Genomic DNA, 21,018 nt, shown 5'->3' on the forward strand with positions numbered 1-21,018 from the left:
GGGCCTAACCCTAACCCTTCTTATTTAAACCAGCTTACCTTGATTATTTCAACTGACCGACTGACTGACTGACTGACTGACTCTCTCTAACTGAGGTCCGACACTTTCATGGCTGCGCTCCATTGACTCGCATGCAAAAGGAGTCGGTTTCTAGCTTTTTTTGCTGTTTTCTTTCCAATATATGGTCAAACGCTGTTCCTGGGGCACTTGTAATAATTACAATCACTTCAAAGAGAGGTTGAAAGGAGAAGTACGATTTATTCAACACCTAAAACAAATCCAGAAAAAATGTAGGCTGTGGATTGTTCCTAATGTAGCCTAATGTTAGTTAGCTAACAATTACTACCTAACTTACTACGGAGTGTAACATTATATAACCCCATTGTTCTGCTTTTTAATGATTGTAATAGTGAATAGAGATCTACCCAGCTTTACAGGAACAGTGTTAATCGTTGTCCTATGTTTCAATCGTCAGGTGATGCAATGGTTCACTTTTACTCTGTGATCGTTAGACTTAAGCTTCTATCATTATTCTTTTCACGTCAGTTTGACAGCCTGAATGCAACCTTCAAATGCACAATGCAACTGCTAAACTGTTTCTTTCTGAGATCACTTTTTCCATAAATTAGATAATATTTCTCCAGGGAGAACAGTAATAGATTGTGGCAGCACCATGTTAAAAGTACGACAGGTCCGACAGTTTGTCGGACTTAGCAACAGTAACTAAGGGAGTGTGGAATAGCAAAGGGTCAGTTGACCGGGATGCAACAGCCTGTGTCAGTGTGATTTCATCCTTCCACTCTCCGCATGCTGTGCGGTGGCAAAGTGTTAGTTAGATGATTTCCTTTTATTTTCAACCACAACACTGCACGTTATGCAAAACAGTTTACCCCTGCTTTAGTAAAGAAGATCTGGATACTGTTTTTCACAGTCCTTTTTTTTTGTCAGCAAATGTGAGACAGACACATGTCTGCTGCGTCTTGTAAACAAGAAAGTGACAAGCTGACGTGTGACAACATTCTGTGCGAAACAGCGATAAAAGGTCAAATTCATATGTAAAAGTTGCAGTGATTGGTCAAAATTGCAAGTCGTGCTGAATTCACTTGTATATGTGTTAAAGGGGCTATATGTAGTTTTTCTACTAAAATTAATCCTTTTTTTATTGCCTGTGTGTGAAGGGGTTGTAATCTGACATTAAAATTAACTCTGAAGGCAAGTATTCCTAATCCTATTTGAAGGCTCCGGGTCGGATTTTCCGCGAAATCCAGTGACTGACACCTGCATGCGCGCTCCCGAGGCTCTCGCTTTGTCTACTGCCTTTGCACTCAGCAGCGACAACACTGCAACTTATGACATGGAGTCTGCTAACACTAAGAAACGACCTGCTTCCAGCACAACACAGACTCCAACACAAACTCCACATAAGGATAAGGTTTTATCTGCTGAAGCTCGTCAGGCCTAATGTGAATCAGATCGACTTCGGACGAAAACATGAATCAACATCGGCAGGGCTTTTGAATCATGGAGAAACCTCCGCTTTGTTTTGGGTATAAAAACAGACCCAGAGTTGGCTTTCATCCTATTGGACAGGTAAGCTAACATTACTACAAAGCATGTAAAATATTTTGATTTTGTGCTTCAGTTGTTAGAAGTTAGATAGTGTTAGCTCGCCGGCTAACGCCGAGCAGTTGCTAATGTTGTCCGGTGCAAAGTTACTTCACCAACTAATGCAACCCATGTTATTTTCCTCTGTACCACTGTTATGTCAAAGTGTCAAAGCCTGCAATAAGTGATGTAATGGTAAAAAGCTAATGTGGAGCGATTTGTTTACTATCCCATAGTGATGCAGCCACAAGCAGCCAGCAAACGCTACAGTAGCTCGGACCTGCCGCTGTTTGCTTCGTAACGTTCAATTTAGATTTATTGCCTTTTACTGATACTCAGGTACACAGCTTCTCCACCTCTCAGTCGCTGTAACTAACATGACCCACATAATATACAACCCAGAGGAAGAGCCATCCACTAACACTACAGTAAATGTACTTACTGCGGTCTAACTGCTATAAAGTGTGACACAATCTTGTTATAATATTCAGTCCAGCACACTAACAGTTTCATTATCATCCAAAACATGTAGCTGTGCTGAAATTGCTGAGCCTCCGGTGACAGATACACAGATAGTAAAGACAGTTACTGAAAGCAGCAGGCGAGCTAACGATGTAGCACGTTGGCTAAATGCAGTCACTGTAACGTTATCATGTAACGAGCATGGATTAGTTCAACATCAAGCTGATAAAAATATTACTGTAACGTTGTAGTGGGAGTTTAGCTGAGTTTCCAGCATGTTGTGTGAAGCTGGCTCCCTACCTGTCTATAGCCGCTCTCACTTTGCCTTTTTTGGGAGTACTGTGCCAATATGCCGGTGTCTTGCTGTGCTGAATGAAAGGTACGGCGCCAGTGTCGAGCCGCCTCTGAGACGGTAACGTTGAAGTAACAGAGCCTGAACATGTCTGGAGAAAAGCCACAGCCTGCATGCTGGTGTTCCTGCGTTTATTGCATGATTTCTGTATGAAAGCGGTTGTGTTTCAGATTCTGCTCGCTCATGAGTTCAAGCGAGCACACGTACAAGCACACGTCTGGTTGCAATCTTAAAACTGCACCGCTAGTGGCCACTGGAAACTACATAATGCCCCTTTAATAGTTGCCATCGCGAAATCCTGGAGGGACTGATTAAGTGTGACATACAACATGCAATCTGCGGATATTAGATGAAGAATTATGGAAGCAGAAGTAATTTAAATGCATATATCAACTCAAACAAAACTGTTGCTGCAGTATGGTTTGAGTTGGTCTGATAAATGCTGTTTCAGCTACATTTACATTAAGTCTGAGTGAGCCATTTGGTCTTGCATTGTCAAAATAAATGTGTAATTTGAATAAAAATATTTAATAAAATTGTACTGACACGATTAAATCAAATTTTCCATTTGACCTTTTCAAATGAGAACAGTGTATGTTTTGCTCAGGAAATCATTCAGATGTCCTCTAATTGATTAAGATATTAGAGGTAATTGGTAAATTTTTACTTATTAGTATTTTATAGCCATTAGCTTCCAAAGCAGAGAAATATAAAGAGGAGAGTTATGGAAAGAGAGGTAGACACTGTAATGAATGTGTGCTTCATAGAGAGAAAGGCAAAACACACAGGCTGATTGAATAATGTAATTACTTGCAAATTCACAGGGAAAATCAATTCAAATTTGTTTGGCATTTTCATTTGAATATACGCTTGACTTATTCAGTTGAAGGATAACATGGTTTAAGTCTCGCGTGTGATTAGCTCTCCCAGTGTAGTTTCTGTGACTTAAGAGACAGACAATAAGACAGAGACAGGGTGATGGAGGCAAATTCTGATATATAATAGAGATAGAGAAAATTGGTGTCACAGATCATTCTCCTGTAGCAAGCATGACTTTCACCATCAATGAGGTGTTGGTAGACTGTCTGAAAAATACATACACCTTGGGAAGAAAGCAGAGCTTGACTTATTCAGTTAAAGGATGGATATATATATATAACTTCCTTAAGCCATTTGAGCATTAAAAAGTATGTAAATGTAAATATACGTAATATATGTAAATATTGAATTGTATTTTAGCCCTGGTTTGGTCCTCTAGCTAAAAGACAGATCTGCTTATGCTTCTGCTTCTCTTAAGCATGCTAGATGTTTATCTGGGTTTCTCCACCAGCCACTCAGTTAATTTGTCTCTATCTTTTTTAGCTGAAAAAAGTTTTTATATGAGCCAACATTCTTGTGGTTTTACAGACTGGCTAATAAAAATAAAAAGCTACAGCCACTTGGAAACTGCATGGAGTTGCAGAGCGGATTGTTGATTCTCAGCGGGATTGTCTTTACAAACAAACCATCTTGGAGATTCATTTGTTCAATATTGAATATATATAATATCATTACACCTAATAAGAAAATGATGGTTGGCTGGATGGGTTTAGTTAGCTAACAGACATTATAGTATCATAAATTCATTAGTATCAGTGATGATCAGCTCAAATTAAGCTCACAAACCAACTTCTGTTCCAAACTGGTGAAACATCCAAACGGTAAGTGAGACAGAAAGAAACAGTCAGAGTTAGTGCCATAGAAAGACTTAGAGGTGGAGAGGGAAAATGGAGAGAGGAGAAAAGTGAGAAAAGTGAGGAGGATCAGTCAAGGTTGAGTCTTTGCTCTTGGCAAGGTGTGAGTTGATGCGTGTCGACAGAAAAGAGGTAGAGGCCAGGCACTCCTAAGAGACAAGCCCCATTTGGCCCATGTTCTCAGGCTTTATTCACCACAGTGACTCTAACCTCTAAGTCAAACACCTTTTTCTTTACACCATGCTCTTCTGCAAAACAACAGTTTAACCCAGAGCGACAAGGCGATTTCAAAGAGCGGTTTGCGAGTCTTTGTCAGATCAATGTTCCATCTAATTATAATATAATTTTGCATGACTAATCTAGAGTAAATTACATCTTTCTAAAAATCAAAAACCAAATCTTCATCTTTTAAAACTCATGCGATAGTGTGTCATAAGCTGTTAGTGCCGGTGAGTTTGGCAGCATCACCGTGGGGGAATGATAGTTAGCATGAGAGCTCTGCAGAGTGAGCGGAGATGAGAATCATCTTTCGTACAAAATAATCTCAGAGTGTCAAATCCTCCTGAAAGCACTGTATGATTGGATGGCAGCAAGATGAGCAAGAGGAAAGGAGCAGAGAGGCCGAGTCAGGTTGGGGAGACTGAAAGAGAAGAGAGAGCAGTGGCAGCTAAAGACCTAACCACATATGTGTGCTTATATTTCATTATTTCTGTAATGTGATTTAGTGGCATATTGATGTCGCTGAGAATCATTCTTCTCATATGTCAATGTTTTTGTCTCTCCCTTGATTTCACCTCCTTCATAGTTTTTCATTTGCATAATGTACTGTACGCCTGTGTTGCAATAAATGAGTCCCATTCACTGCTACACCGTCTGTCAGCGCAATTCTTCCCCGTTTACTTACAGATGGTAATTTGACACACATGAATTGGAAACAGCACTTGAATGCCAAAAAGACACTGTTTTTTTGTTTTTCAAATACAGCAATCCATCAACCTGAGGTTCCTATAAATGCACGATGTTCTGACAACCACATTCAAACCAAAGTTATTTTTTAACGAAGAACTGATTAATGCAAAAACAGACATTTAATTAATTCATTTAATGTTTTTTTGTACAAAGTAGGTGGTTCCAACTGCCAAATTTAATGTAATAATATAATGTGGATTCTGAAGTATGGTTTTAATTTAAATTCCAATATAAAGTCCTATATTTATAGTAATACAAAGTTGGAGGTTAAACTTTTTTAATTACACTTTTCCAAGAAACCAGTCAAACTTAAAAGCAAATTAACTGAGCTTATTTAACTGGCTCAAAGGTTTCAATCCTTTCCTGATTTCACCTATAAGCAATAACATTGACCACCTGCCTAATATTGTGTAGGTTCCCCTTTTGCCACCAAAACAGCCTAGACCTGTCGAGGCATGGACTCCACTAGACCTCTGAAGGTGTGCTGTGGTATCTGGCACCAAGACATTAGCGGCAGATCCTGTTGAAAACAAACACCCCCGGTACCGGGGGCAGCCGTGCTGTGGGCGAAATTACTGACTGGAAAAAAATGTTTCCGCCGTTTTAACTCCAAAACCCGCCTACGTTGTTGCTTTGAGTCTCAGCGGGCGCCATCTTGATTATTGCACAATAACTGCGAGCTGCCTGCCTGCTCAACATTTGTGCAGGGGAGGAAACGTGCCGTTTGAGAACACAGTGTTTTTCGCCATTTTGTGGCCGACCCGTTAGCGATACTTAGACATGCAGGGTACCAAATGAAAGATCTGCTCAAGTCGGATCGATTGATGGCCCCCTAACACTGTGGGATGTTTCGTTCTTAATCTACAGGCCTGTAAAGCATGGGTGTGCTTTTGGTGACAGGAATTTTGATGAATACTGTTTTTATCAATATTCCAATGTTTTGTCATTTGGAACTTGGTTGTATGAACAGAAGAAGTGTAGATATCTACCAATAAAAGCATGTCCAACATTTTAACAATAAATATTGCCAAAATATGGACATTCGCCTGGTATATTTTGAAAATGTTGTATGATAACTGTTGTATTTTAGTTTATTTTCATCAGATTTACAGTTACAATTGCATTCTAGGTGTATTAGAAGATATTCAGTTGCATTATGATGGTTTTGATGGTTAATTGCATTAAAATATAGCTTTTCTTTACCAGGAGAGGATGAAAATATCCATGTAGTCTGTAACATAAAATAAATATGTTAATATACAATGGCTCTATATTCCTTAGCTTCTGACTTTTCAAAGGAGACCAGAATTATGCATCTAGGCCAAATGGTTGAGGAGTTATTCCTCCGTTTTTTCTGGAAAAAGGTGCCTGTGCCCAACAGTCCTGTAAGTTGCAAGGTGTGGCCTCCCTGGATTGTACTTCGTTTTTCCAGCACATCCCACAGATGCTCGATTGAATTAAGATCTGGGGAATTTTGGATCACACTAGCTAGGCCGACTTGCTTTCTTCCCATAGTGCACCCTGGTGCCATGTGTTCCCCACGTAAGCAACACACACACACCGAGCCATCCATGTGATGTAAAACAAAACGTGATTGGACCACTTTTAATAGGTGCTGACCACTGCAAACTGGGAACACCCCACAAGAGCTGCAGTTTTGAAGATGCTCTGACCCCGTCGTCTAGCCATTAGAATTTGTTCCTTGTCGGTGTCACTCTAAACCTTACGCTTGCCCATTTTTCCTGCTTCTAAAACATCAACTTTGAGGACAAAATGTTCACTTCCTGCCTAATATATCCCACTCACTGACAGGTGCCATTGTAACGAGATAATCACTGTTATTCACTCACCTGTCATTTGTCATAATGTTATGGCTGATCCGTGTATACATCAATCTACATATCAGTGATTAGGAAATCAAAGCATGGCTGTACCAGAATACCAGATTTGCTGGCTACCTTCCTGTGTTTGGACTGCAGTAATTGACCTCCAACATCATACAAAGCACAACATGGTTTATTTGAAAGTGTCTCAAGACCGCCTTTTTCATGTGAATCAGGGGGCGTTTGATCTGGATGTTCTCTTGTGTGATAGGTGTAGAAGCTCCTCAGTTCTGTTTGAATAACGTCAAATAAAAATACCCCCGGAATACTAATAACATGTTTTTTCTTATTGCTTTCAGGTTGCAGACACCTAATACTTAAAGCCCTTTTATTGACTAGTAACAAAATCACTACTGATGATCACTTTTTTTAATGATAAATAATGATGACTGCGTGTCTGATAATGATGTTTAAAAATAAAATTAAAAGCAAAATGTTAAAACCGCATAGAAACATGATATAAACAAAGGCAACACTATCACTGCATAAAATATGTAACAATGATGTAATGAAATGACCACAGAAAGTCCATTTCCACCTTTTCTACATGTTCTCCTTTTTTCTCCCTCTTCACGCCTTCTCCTCCTGTTTCTTTGTCTTCTACTCTTATCACACCACAGCTTTACTGGCTTAAGCCTCTTCTCCCCTCATTTTCTCTTAATGTTGTGCCCACCTTCTTGTCTATAAATTGAATATGTACCATTTTTTCTCCATTTCATTCTGCTTCTCTCTTTCTTTCTCTTCCTTCCTCTTTCTCCTCCTGTCATCCGTTCATCCCACACCTACACCTACCTCCCTGTCGTTTCAGACATGAGCTCATGACGCCTCATCTTCCTTCTCTCGCAGTCTCTCGCTCTTTGTGTCTCGCATTGATGACATCAGTGCTGGGGAGTGTTACTGTGGAAACCGAAGTAGTGCACCACAGGGATGTCACTAATTGCATGATTGCAAGTGTGTGTGTGTATGTGTGTGTGTGTGTGTGTGTGCTTGAGAGTGTGTGTTCGTTAGAGGTCAGGCACTGTTATACACAAATGCAAATAAGGTGCAACAACCCTCCCTGGTTTCAAGCCTTTGATCAGAACATTTTTATTCTCATACACACACACACACACACACACACACACACACACACACTCAAGCTAAAATTTTGCACCAAGCAGATGGCAAAAAATTACATTATGTCCTTATCCCACTGTGTGTATTCATCCACACCAACTCTATTTAGATCACCAGAGAATGTCCATTTTGTGTTTCCTCACCCGCGCCAACATTTACATATTTCGCCGTCCCGGCTGTCAACAGATTGCACTGTTGTGAGCATACGCAACTTTGGAAGGCTAGCAGGCCGAAAGACAGAGTGACCATGTCCACTGACTCACACTAAGTTGACGCACACATTTCTGTCCCTGTTGCAGTGCTACTTTATGATATTTCTGTGTCGCCTTCGGTATGAATCTTTTGTGTGTGAGGGTCTGGCATGTCTTTTATCAGCACGCTTTGTTCTCTCTGGCATTCTCCGTCCTCTGCTCCACTGTGCCAGCCTGGGAGCACGGCACACAGAGAAACAGAGAACAATAAAGAAAAAAGAGAGCGGGGAAGAAAGGGCTGTCATGCAATGATGAGATTTTTTTGGTCTTACAGCTGACCCTCCAGGATCTGACACATGTTCAGATGATCGTGGGAGATGTACAGATACATTTTATTTAACGTGCCATGTAAAGGAGTAACAACTCATATTTAAATTACATATTCAAAGTTGTGACCTGATGATTTTATTCAAGAAAATGTCTTGTAAGACCTCGACAGATCATCATTGAGAAGCCATACAGTGTAACTTTATCTAACCATCACAACAGGAATTCTCTGTTCTCTGTTACTGGGAGTGTGTGCATAAATACAGCGTATGTGTCTGTGCGCACCTGTACATCTTCCCAAGCAGGCATCCTCTTCATGCCAGTAGAATGTCTTTATGAAACCACTGGTTCCTCACAGGGGGAAAAACATACCCCACCTTTACTCCCTCTCTCACTCTGTGTGTGTGTCTCTCCCTTCCTCCTCTGCAGTTTACGCTGTAAACCTGTCACCCACAGACATCAAAGAGAGACACAGAGGGCGAGATATAACTGGTGTGGAAAGCACCAAACACAGGAAGGCAGAATATTGTACAACGGGGAAGCGACGGCATGCCGTTTTCCAATTTACCTCCATTTCTGACCTCTTTAAACCTGCTGTGTTTCATCTGTCTGTACTATCCTCTGTATTTCATTCTATTTATTCACTTATATATTTATTCATTCAGAAGTTAAAAGGAATACACCGCACGATGTTGCCAACGCTGTCTTTGGAGGTCATTCACATCTTTTTTGGCTTGATGAGGATGTGTGGAGGTTGATAATTGGTGACTGCAGGGTGTGTGTTTGTGTGTGTCTCTGTGTGTACAGTATGTGGTTTGTATTTTCACTTCTTTGTGGCTGCTTTCCAAATGAGCCCATGATCCAGAACTCATTAGAATGCTGTAATTCTTTATGATTTGGATTATAATAAAGGGGAAATAAGTAAAATTGGTGTCAATAACCCCCCCCACACACACACACACACACACACACACTCCTCCTTGAATAACAATATTGATGTTTGAGTGTATCTCTGGGGTTTGTGTGTTGATGTAATTGTGGTGTATAATCTTGTACTCCGTGGCTGACATCCAGAGATCATACCCACATCACTTCAATGTTTTCAATAAAGGAATATTCCCCCAGAACAGAAATCAACGCCCTGTTGCCTTGATTCTGTTGCCCCCTGCAGTTGATGTGATGTATTACGGATTAAATCACCCCTGGGAATACTCACTCAAATCCAGCAAAGGCACTGAAACACTAGTTTTGTCACTGAATGTTGTAATTGCAGCTATAGCACCCCATAATCATACATTTAGCTGATGTCAAATCAGCACCTTGGGGAACATTTGAAACAAATGTTTAAGATAAGTTAAGCAGGTGCCAATTGTAACATTTGTACGTGAATGCTTCACCTGTTAAGAGACTGATACACTTTTAAATAAAACATATAAAACATGAATACAAATAAGAGACAAGATGGTTACATCCTATTTATCATACTCTTCAACTATACACATAAATATACCTGCAATTTATTTGAGTTTGAACTTATTCAGACTGGTCCTTTTAAGACAGCAGTTATAATATTCACAGTTTCTTTTCTCACATCTCAAACAGCTATGGGCTACACTACCTAATGTTTGTCCATTAATATAGCAGTAAACTTCCACTTTAACATGGGCTTTTATTCAGCCTAGAATATACTAATAGAGCCCAGAAAGTCTTTATAAACATAACATAGCCAGAAGCCTTTGATACCAGTAAACCCACTTCAACCCAGTCACTGATAACTGTGTATTAACCATTCTTTATTTTTAGACAGTCGGACGCCACAACCAATCAAGCCATTTCATCTTTCCCCACATCTCCCTGAGACAATTACCTCCAATTTTACTTCAATAACACTCTCCCTTCTCCGTCAGTAAACAATCAAATCACTCCATTGTTGAGGGTAATTGGATCTCTTTAAATCAAATCAGCCATTATGGTCCTGATGAAGCACGCCCTGCTCAGCGGGAGTTAGCGACACATGAGGGAATGCAGCACAGGAATACATTACCAGCTCTGCCTCCCAGGTGAAGATGGCTATATTGGAGGAGCTGTGTAATACAGGTTTATTAGACTGTGCAGTGATCAGCACAGGGCTTGTTTCTCCCCTTGAGGACATGTTCCAGCTCACATTTCAGTGACAGAGAGAGAGGAAAAGGCGAGATTGCGCTCCAGTATGTAGAGAGGCTGTCTTTGTCACAGTAGGACTTTAAAGTAGGAAGAGTCACCACCCACTCGTAATAAACAAATCTATGTTAATTTACTTCTCAGCTCTTATATTTTTTCCCTTCCTGTTTGACTGCCTATGATCTGTGAGGTTCCAGGAACAATTGTTACATAGAGTTGCTGTAGCTTGGCATCTAGCTGTGTGTACTACAATATGCTGACTGATTGTACTTTTTAAACAGCTGTACCCATCCCAACACTTTCAGATTAGTCATTTTGTCAGCTTAATCTGTCAAACTTCAATATGTCCTTGAGAGGTAAATTGTGTATTGTAAGTTGTAATTTTTAACCCAGTATTTTAACAAAACAAAAAAAATTAATCATCAGGGTAATGAGCACATCAAAAGATTTAGCTTTTAAAATGTGTTGAATTTTGCATCAGCGTTAGGAAAGTGCAGCAACTCCCTCTCATTTATGTGAATCTATAACTCATCAATACGCTACTTGCAGGCTCTGGGTATCATGGTGTCTGGATTCAGGAAAAAGGCCAGATTTTATTTAACTAAAGGGCTGTCCGAGCACAGCCTTGCTTTAGTTTAGTTTAGTCCTTTCCATTTATTCCTGTATATAGTATTAATATTTGTTCTATGATGAAACTCTGTGAGCTGATAAAAAATTCAATAAAGCCCCCAAGAGACTAAAAAATGACATTGTGAAATCGAGGTTTAAAAAAATCATCTCAAGTATCTAAACATCTCACATCAAAAACTAATTTAGAAGAAATATCCCAAAAACAAAAAACACAAACCAAAACCTGAAGCAAACAACCAGAAAGCCAGATAATGAGCATTTGTGTATGTTCAGGTGAGATGCGTATTGGGGTGCATGCATTGCTGTATGTGCGTGTATTGTCAAGGTGAGGTGTGTGTGAGGCTTTCAGTCATGCTTCTTAGCGCTCAGTGATTATCAGGAGGCGGCGTCTTCTGCTAACAAGGTGTGTTATTAAAAGGGTTGGAGATAACGAGGAGCTCTCCGTTTGATTCGTCAGCTATCAAGGCGTTTCACATTGCATTCGTCCCAGCATGCACTAATGTGTATGTAGGCTAAACTTCCTTTCTTTTCTCAGTTTCTCTGTCCTTCAGTCATTCTTCCTGTTCTCCCAAACGTGGGTAACTGTGCTGTTTCCCCCTCCTCCTTCAACCTCTCTTCCTTTCTCTCCTTTCAGATGATCTTCTCAATTCCGCACTCGCCCTCTGTGGGATGAATGTGATGATGTTGTGGAGAATGATAGGGACATGTATTCACACACACGCGCGCGCGTGTGTGTGTGTGTGTGTTTGTGTGTGCGCACACGCATATTTCAGGGATATGCTGACAGTAAGACGGCAGTGTATCAGAGCATCTGTCTGTAAGCAGAAAGTACCCAGACAAACGTGTGCACATGAATATAGCTCTAACAGTTTTAACATCTTTACTCTTCACCCTCCCATTGTTATTACTGGATTCCCTACAGTCAGTGAGTTGATTAATTAGTCAGTCAGTCAGTCAGTCAATAAATTGTCAGTCATTCACATAGTAAATTATGTGGCAGTCAGTCCGTAAATTAGCACGTCAGTAAATTAGCAATGCATTCAGTCAGTAAATAATTCACTCACTCATTCACTCAGAAATTAGGAAGATCATTAAATCAAGAAAGAAAGCAAATTAATCAGTCAGTCATCAGCCAGTAAATGAGTCAGGGAATTTGTCAGCCTGATTCAAGTCAGTCAAATAATGAGTCTTCCACTTAGGATGCAGCTTAACTTTGTACTCACAGCCAAAAGACAATGACCGCTTAACCTCTGCTCAGCCTGCCAGCCTGAGATAACACTGTGCCAATTAACTCACAGCTCCATCCTTATAACGTTTACATGTGTGTGCCTTGGTGTGTGATTGTGCATGTCTGTGTGCATGCATGTGTGTTGAAGTCTCCATGTCTCCATGTGAGTTTTCATGGGTGTGCCTTTGTAAGTTAAAAAGTGTATAACAACAATGTTTGTTGTACCAGCACATACGTATACTCATACATTATTCTTCTTTGAGTGTGGGTGTATGTGCGAGAGATAGAGAGAGAGAGGTATTACTCATGTTTGGGGGACTGTTTACACAGCCACGATGTGGGGACTCGCCTTCCTTTTAGGGAAAAAAGTTCCAATAAAATTTTAGGGTGAAGACTTTTATATGTGTGTGTGTGTGTGTGTGTGTGTGTGTTCGTTCCCTGGCTTGATGAAGGTTGATAGTGTCATCTGACTTTGCTTCACTGTGTATTGCTTTACTGTTCTCTGCCCTTCCCGGATCACTTCGACTTATTAGAGGTAATAGGGAAGGGATTTACCACCAGCCTCTAAGGGCTTCGTGGATAGATTGGTGATAGATTGGTCTTGAAAAAACATTATAAAGAAGTAGGTAATTTTTTGAAAAAGTTTAAGAAGAGATAAAATGAATAAAATAAGGGAAATATGAAGGGGAGATTTCAGGCTTAGATTTGGTTCTGACTGCATACTACTGAATGAACAAATCCCCACAAGGATGTATTGCTTTTACTTTTATTTTTTACTAAGACTTAATAAATTTAAAGTAGCACCTTGGGATGCAGAAGATTAGACCTCTGATGCAAAGCTGTGGTTAGATAGGTATTCTGTAATGTTGTGCTGTTGCAGTGAAAATGAGCTGTTTAGAAACATTATTTCACAAACAATGAAAAAACTCCCAGGGAAATCCAAAAAGTATTTTGTGGTTATTGCAAATTGAGTGTTTTGGCCTCCAGCTTTTCTCCTTGCCAGAGGATGTAATAGTCCACTTTAAGATACTATGAGTGGATATAACACTTAGAGTAGCACTTACTGTTTTCAGCTACTTTATCTGATCCAGCTCTTTTGTGGAGGACTTGCATTTGTAAAATTTAGGAGACAGTGACTCACACTGAGCAGCCCTTCAATGTTGTATACACACACACAAACTAGCATGCACTCACAGTGTTGTAAATGGCATGCTTTGTCACACCCAGCAACATATCATAGAGAAGATAGACTGATTAATTCTTGTGGAGATGCTCTATTGATTGAAGTGTACCTTTTAGTGTACATCAGGGTAAGAGGCCTCGTCCTAGTAGTTCTTTTGAGTTGATTTTGTTAAAAATTAACCACATTTCAGCCATGGTTCATTATTCAGCAATCACCTCTGCATCAAAATTGATGGTTCTTCACCTGAAACATGACCTATGGGTTTCATCCCAGGAGCTTGAGATGAATCAAGTGTAATTGACAGGTTTTATGACGGTCAAGGCATTTCTTACCTCTTGACTGCTGCTCATATTAGATGAATCTCCACACACCACCCCAGTCAGCACAAGCACCTCTTCCCTCTCATCTCTTCAATTCCTCTCCTGTCTTCCATTCTTCCACTCGCCCCCTATTTGCTCTGATCTCTCCTGTATTGGTCCCTTTGCTCAGTCATCTTCATATCCGGTTATCTCGCTCTCATGGGAAACACCACTGTGAGTGTCGGAGTAATTGACTCAGAAATACTGCAGGAAATAACAGTCAATTGTTTCCTGAATGCAGTTCATGTGTCCCTGCAAAGTGTCATCAATGTAACTAAGAAACACATCTAACTAAGACCAGTCTGTACCATGGTACAGACTCCTTTACTGTGTGGGTGAGCTCAGATTACATGTAGGTGGTTTTGTCCTCAACCTCCATCATTCCCTTTTTAAAATCCATACTCACACCACTTTACCTTAAACTCCCCTTCACTCCAAATGTTATTGCTTCCATCTGCTCCACTCTCCCACTACCTGAGTTTATGAGTTTCCTGTCTGACAGCATCTCTTAATTACTCCCTCTCTCTGTTGCTTCGATCTCTCAAACAACCCATTCTTTGAATGTCAGTTTTTTTTCTTCATTTTCTTCATATGCCAGCCTTTTCACCGAAATACCGTGAGTCGCCCCTTTTATTGGATTCTCAGCATGTCTGCATTAGTGTGTGTCCATCAGAGGATTTGCAGTGTGACTTCTCAAACTAAAGCTTTATGGAGCTATCCAAACCACTCACTAGCCATACTTGCTTTGAAAAAAAAAGTAAAACAGCAATATTAGTTTTATGTCATAGAGGCTTTGAAGTATCTGTTATGTATATTATTGAGGTAATTAGATGGATTTTTATATCGTACATTCATCCTTAACCACAGCATAAATGCGTGTCTGAAATCATCTCTTTGAATAGGAATATGAACTGCCATAGAAAATGTAAACTCTCAGCCCTACACATAGTTTTTCAGACTGTAAATTGGAAATCATATGTTCCTTTTGTCAGAGTTCAGTCCAGTAGCCTATATATCTATCCTCCATCCAAGGGCATTTTCTAGAACAACCTTTCAAGATGTTTACAACAAAATTGGATGTGCAGAGAATAAAATATGACAATTTTTTGTCCCTTTCCTTCATTTTCTTCACACACACCAGGTAAATATGCCATGAGAGATTTGATTCATCGGTTACCAGGCAGTAGTAGTAGCAGCAGCAACAATAATGCCACCAGCAGTGGGACCTCCGGGACCACAGGCCCTCCCAGCAAGGCCATGTCAGACGATACGGTTACTGCCGTCTGCTGCGCACTGCACGAAGTCATCACCAAGAACATGGAGAACGCCAAAGCCCTGCGGGATGCTGGTGGCATAGAAAAACTCATCGGCATCGCCCGCAGCAAAGGAGACAAGTGAGTAGGCCAAAGTTTTAAGAACCATAACAAGAAATTAGGTTATTTTCAACTTTAAGAGTAAAACTGCTGATTTGTTTGATAACAAGAGAAAACCTTTTTTCAAGAACATTTTCAATACTGAAGGCACCATGATTTGTACGTCCGTACATTGCATCAAATGGCAAAATTCTAGATATGTTGCATGTGCATCGTCATAGAGGCAATGCTCAAAAGGACAGCGTGACATATTTGGTATTTTTGTAAATCATTTAGACCCATTGGTGGGTCTTGCATGTTTAAAGAGATGTCTCCATCATAATTTCAAAACTGCTTTATGTGCCAACACTCAGCTTCTTCCTCAGTGTCACATCTCTAAACTAGCATACCATTAGCCTTCATACATATGAAGATAGCATACTGGCCTGGACAAAGCACATTGCTTTTCCTCTAGCACAAGGCAGAATGTAAAAACAACAAATAAGACCTTGGTCCAACACCTTGGAAAACTAATCTACCATTAACACTGTTTTGGTAGACTATTTTACCCAAAATACCTTATAGCATTATGAGTGGCTGTATTATTTACAGGTATTGTCCCAATAAGAAAACCCTGTGTTACTGTCATGCTACTGAGTTCATCCCTACAACTTAACATCTATCTGAAATACATTTGCATTTACAATTGAGTCCCAAATTAGGTTCTGCAGGAATCCTCAAATGATGCAATTATAAATCTGATACTGATATATTATAATAGGTTATAGAGAAGTATGTCATATGTACTTAGCCACAGAACAGAGTTACCTACGCTTTTGCTGAAGTGGCTATTGGATCGTAAAGATGCTATGTGTTTAACAGTCTTTTAGATTCGAGCAGGGAATATTTTCTGCTCAGGAAAGGTAAAGAACACTTACTGTAACTCTCACAACATTAGGATTGGATTCTGACACAGAGGTAAAGCCAAAGAGGAAAAGTGCTACATTATATATCCATTATATATTTGTTTGTTTGAGTCATTCACTGATGCCTCAGAGAGAGAGAATGATGATTCTGAAAAATAATCTCGGACTAAGCATGGGAACGAAATGAGAAAGCTCTCTAATGACTTTCCTCGTTTACAAGGACAAACTAACCCTAAAATATAATGTAAAGGCCAGGGAAAAAGACAAAACAGATTCTCATAGATTATCGTACTGTATATGTCAAGACATCATTTTATCCCACCCTGTCTGTCAGTAGTGACCAGTGCCTTAATAACTGCGTCTGCCTTCCCTGTGATCATTCATCCGCAAATGACAGCTGGAGAACAACAAGGAAGATGCAGCAGGGATATAACTCCTGTCACCATGGGAGGCCGAGCAGGGTGTTTTGCATTGCTGCTATGGCAACCAGCAGGTCAGGGGTTGCCATGACACCAGATTGTTATCAGGCAGAGGTCAAACGTTCATTTATTGTTATGGAGAGATACTTGGACTATTTGGGGAATTATGCTCAAGGGCACCGTTACAGAGAGAGATGAGGAGCTTGAAGATACCTTTGTAAGTGCAAACTTCACAGTGAGTGTAGTTTGCTGCTATTAGCCCACACATCTTCATTTTCTCAGGATAGGCACACTGAGGATAAATGCTCCTTATCAGCAGTGCCACGCAACTCACACAAACTTTCAGATTGTGATAATACAGTAATAACTAGAACTGCAAGTAGCTGTAAGCGGGGTCCAAGCCTCCTGGCGCCAGCTGTGCCCAGTGCCCCGTGCCCACGCATAGGCCACCCGAGTCGACCTGGGCGCCTCGCCATGGCATCAGGGGCGATGGTGAATAAATGACAAAAGTTTGAAATTAAAGGGACTTGTGGTTACGGAGATATAAAATGAATGTACTGTATGTGTATGGGAGTATGGGGAGTTATTTGATATACGATTAATAGCGCCACCTAGAGGCCAATTGACACCAAATTTTATACAACCCATTGGGAAGGCATGCCACATAAGCTTCCCAGGTTTGGTGTTGATCGGAAATCCCTAAGTAGGATCCAACATCACTTCCTGTTTTTTGTGTTTTGGAACAGATTTTCACATATCAATCTGGGGACCACTAACTTTATCAGCTTCATCCAGACATGGTCCGTGCCAAGTTTGGTGCTGATCTTCCATTCCAAACCTAACATATGACATCAATTCCTGATTTTAACATTTTTTGGAAAGATTTGTTAGCCTATAAATGGGCCATTTTTTCGCGGATCAAAATTTCCTATACAAATCATCTTGGTCCAGAGGTGGTCCGTGCCAAATTTGGTGCAAATCCGATCGGCTTCAGGTATTGCAATGTAGCGAAAAAAGTCTAGGTAGAAATGGGCATGGTCTATGCCATGATCCCCCAAACGTGTCGATATAAGGTTTCTGATATGAGCCCTTGTATGTGTGAGTTCCAAGCCCAAACGCAATAACATTGCTTATTTGCCTGAGGTACATGCAGTGGTTTGGACCTACACTGTGAGTTTCGCGTCTGTAGCACTTACTGTCTTGCCCGCATTCATACAAATAGCAACATGGTTTGGCAGCCCCAAAAATTTTGCCTCTTGCTAGAATTCAGTCAAATGCAATGATTAAGAATAATCTTGCAAGGATCCGAATTCTTGTTGGTGTTCAAGGTAGTGAAGCCACCATGACATATGACCAAATGTAAAAAGTGTCCATTAAGATCTGTTTTCAAATGCAAATTGTCTCAGTATATAAAAATGTTGTAGCGGTGAATATGTTATTTCCTTGAGATGACTTTATTCATATGTACCTTGGATACATTTCAGTGCATTGTGCTTGCAGTATGCTGTGGCTTCCTGTTGATACCATTACCCCATATTTCAATTTTTGTGACACTTTGAGTTCTTTTTACTGGGAACAAATAAAACCCTGGGTGGTGCCTGTTTTCAGGAACATTTCTGTTAAATTTGGTGAACAAATGGAAAATGAGCGTCCCTTCTGCTTCCCTCTGTAGCTGTTAGAAGGGCAGGGATTATGAACTGATTCCCACTTAAGTCATTTTTTAGCAAAGTGGCAGGGATGGGACCATTAGCATGGCAGAGAGGTTCATTTTCAACTCATCTGGAAACTCAGTTTGTGTGCAAGGGAAATCATTCTCTGCCAAAAAGAGCTATTTCTCTTAAAACCATCACAAGTGCCAGTGGCCTGCACACAGCTGGTAAAGATGGGACAGAATAACGTCGCAACATTATCCAAAGGAATGGGGCCCTGGAGAAATAACTCTCTCTTTCTATATCTCTCTCTAGACACTCAGCAAAGGTGGTAAAGGCAGCTTCTCAGGTCCTCAGCAGTATGTGGCAGTACAGAGACCTGCGCTCCCTCTACAAGAAGGTAGGATGTAGCACAAACCATGTGCTCATACGTTTTTAGGTCTCAGTTCATCTCATATTATTTTTCCTCTCACTAACTACCATTTAATCCATAAGAAATTATGTTTGCATGCCAGACATCACTTTTGAGGATTTATAACCTTACTATCTATTGTGAAACACATACCGTAAACCAAAGGTAAATATAAATTTTCTACTCTATAATGTCATGTATGGTCAATTATGACTACTGGCTGAGACTCCCAGTAGATGAAGAATTCATCTGACGTCAATATCTGCAAGGACACACATTTGATAGGTCTGCTATTACATGATGAATGAATCACAATTTATTAATTAGTTAGTTAAAAGCGTAATGATGATTTGAACATAAACCAAAAACATTATTCTAAAACAGTGCATTTAACCCCGTCTTCACATTATCAGATATGTTGAAGCGTAATGCTGTCATAATATTGATACCATCCATTAATTCATTAGTGCTTTGCAAATCTCTTCTGACTAGGGGCTCTGACATTGAGTGATTGATGCTTAACGTAAATAAATTGTAAGAGTTTAAAAAATATTTCTGGATACAGTTGTGTTGTGAAAAAGCAAGAAAATTAACAAGCTTTGGCAGAAGAGAGATACATATCAAATTGGCTGGCAGTAGCACTTGTGTTAATTATATTAGGTTTTTGACAGAGCACCTTTATAATTAAAAGAAAGTAATTACTATATATGGTAAATTGGTATTAAACTATCTAAGGATTAACTATATTAAGATGAGGGCTTTCGCTGAAACAGGAATTGATGACAGTTCTCTTCTTAAACTGTTTATGAAGCAATTTAGGAAACACAGTTAAATTATAATTTACTCACATCGGAAGATTAAGCTCCCTTTTTGTGACAGCTGAAGTTTTTGGTTTCGACCTCTATAGGATTTGCTGTTGTCTCCCAGACTCAATTTAAATCTTTGCAGTCTTAAGCGGCAGCTAAACTGGGCTAAAGCTAACTCCATCCTGCAATTGACAACTTAGCAAGACATTGCCCATGTTTGTCACAAGCTGACAGCATTTTTTGTAATTTATGGTATTAATTTGAATAAATACACAACTGGGAGGCAAATGACAATGCAACAATCACTCAAACAAGTCCAGCCGGCCCCAGCAAGGTGAAGTACTTGAAGCTGTATGGTATATGAACCAAGCAGTAGCTCCATTAACAAGGTGCTGGTTCTATCACATGAGCCTTGAGCAGGTTGACTCTGTAAGTACACCAGTGTAGCCTACAAATAAGCTTTGAAGCAAAGATGAAGTGACTGGCATAGAGTGAAGTCAATTCATTAAAAAACCAAGGTAGATCTCTAAACAACCTCAGCATTATCATATTTGTTCAGCAGACATTAGCTTGGAGACTGGCTGCTGTAGTCTGTGGGGTTTACGGCCCAATGTAGTTGTGTCTTAATTTATTTGTGTGTGTACTTAAGTGTATATGTGAGTATCTTATGCAGTACACTTTACATGCACCTTTGTTGTGTGTGCTGTGTATATCTATGTGTGTGTGTATGTGTGTACTTTCGCCTTGAGGTCAGTCATAACTACCTCCAAACAAAAGAATAATGGGGTTCTGCTGGACACCATCACAAGTGAGCAACAGTGTGTTTACTGAGGCAGGAGGATCAATAACTTTGTGTTAGTCACTAGCCTGTTTGTTTTTTTCCCCAACACGTAAACACACACACACACACACACACACACACCTCTAACTTACACACATCCACAGGCTAACATCAATGTTAATGGTTATTTATCCCCATCCTGAAGACTGAATGGTGTTAATGCTATTGGCGACCAGGAAACGGTAGCTCAATAATACAGTAGCGGTCATGCAGCTCAAGAAGAATGGCACAAACAAGCAGAAAGTTGGGGGGAAATCGTATAAGGTCTAGAGAAATGATGATTTGTGTGTGTGCTGCTCTCACACAGACACACTCTTATCTATTTCTCTCTTACACAACACAAACTCTGTTGAAACCCACTTTCTCCTCCTCCGGATCTTTTGTTTCTTTTCAAATGAAAAATACTTACACACAC

At 40.1% G+C, this 21,018-nt stretch overlaps 1 protein-coding gene across 2 annotated transcripts in view; it reads left to right on the forward strand.

Annotated features, from left to right (window-relative positions):
* ctnnd2a (catenin (cadherin-associated protein), delta 2a) overlaps positions 1-21,018 on the forward strand; it is a 308,492-nt gene that overhangs the window by 275,284 nt on the left and 12,190 nt on the right. For both annotated transcript variants that reach the window (XM_038726010.1, XM_038726002.1), the window contains exons 20-21: positions 15,340-15,592; positions 18,860-18,944. In XM_038726010.1, coding sequence (XP_038581938.1) covers positions 15,340-15,592; positions 18,860-18,944 — 338 coding nt within the window. The remainder of the gene's footprint in view (positions 1-15,339; positions 15,593-18,859; positions 18,945-21,018) is intronic.

Source organism: Micropterus salmoides, unplaced genomic scaffold, assembly GCF_014851395.1.
Source record: "Micropterus salmoides isolate LMB-PRFRI ecotype aquatic unplaced genomic scaffold, ASM1485139v1 Ms_hic_scaffold_1, whole genome shotgun sequence".
Taxonomy (NCBI): Eukaryota; Metazoa; Chordata; class Actinopteri; order Centrarchiformes; family Centrarchidae; genus Micropterus; species Micropterus salmoides.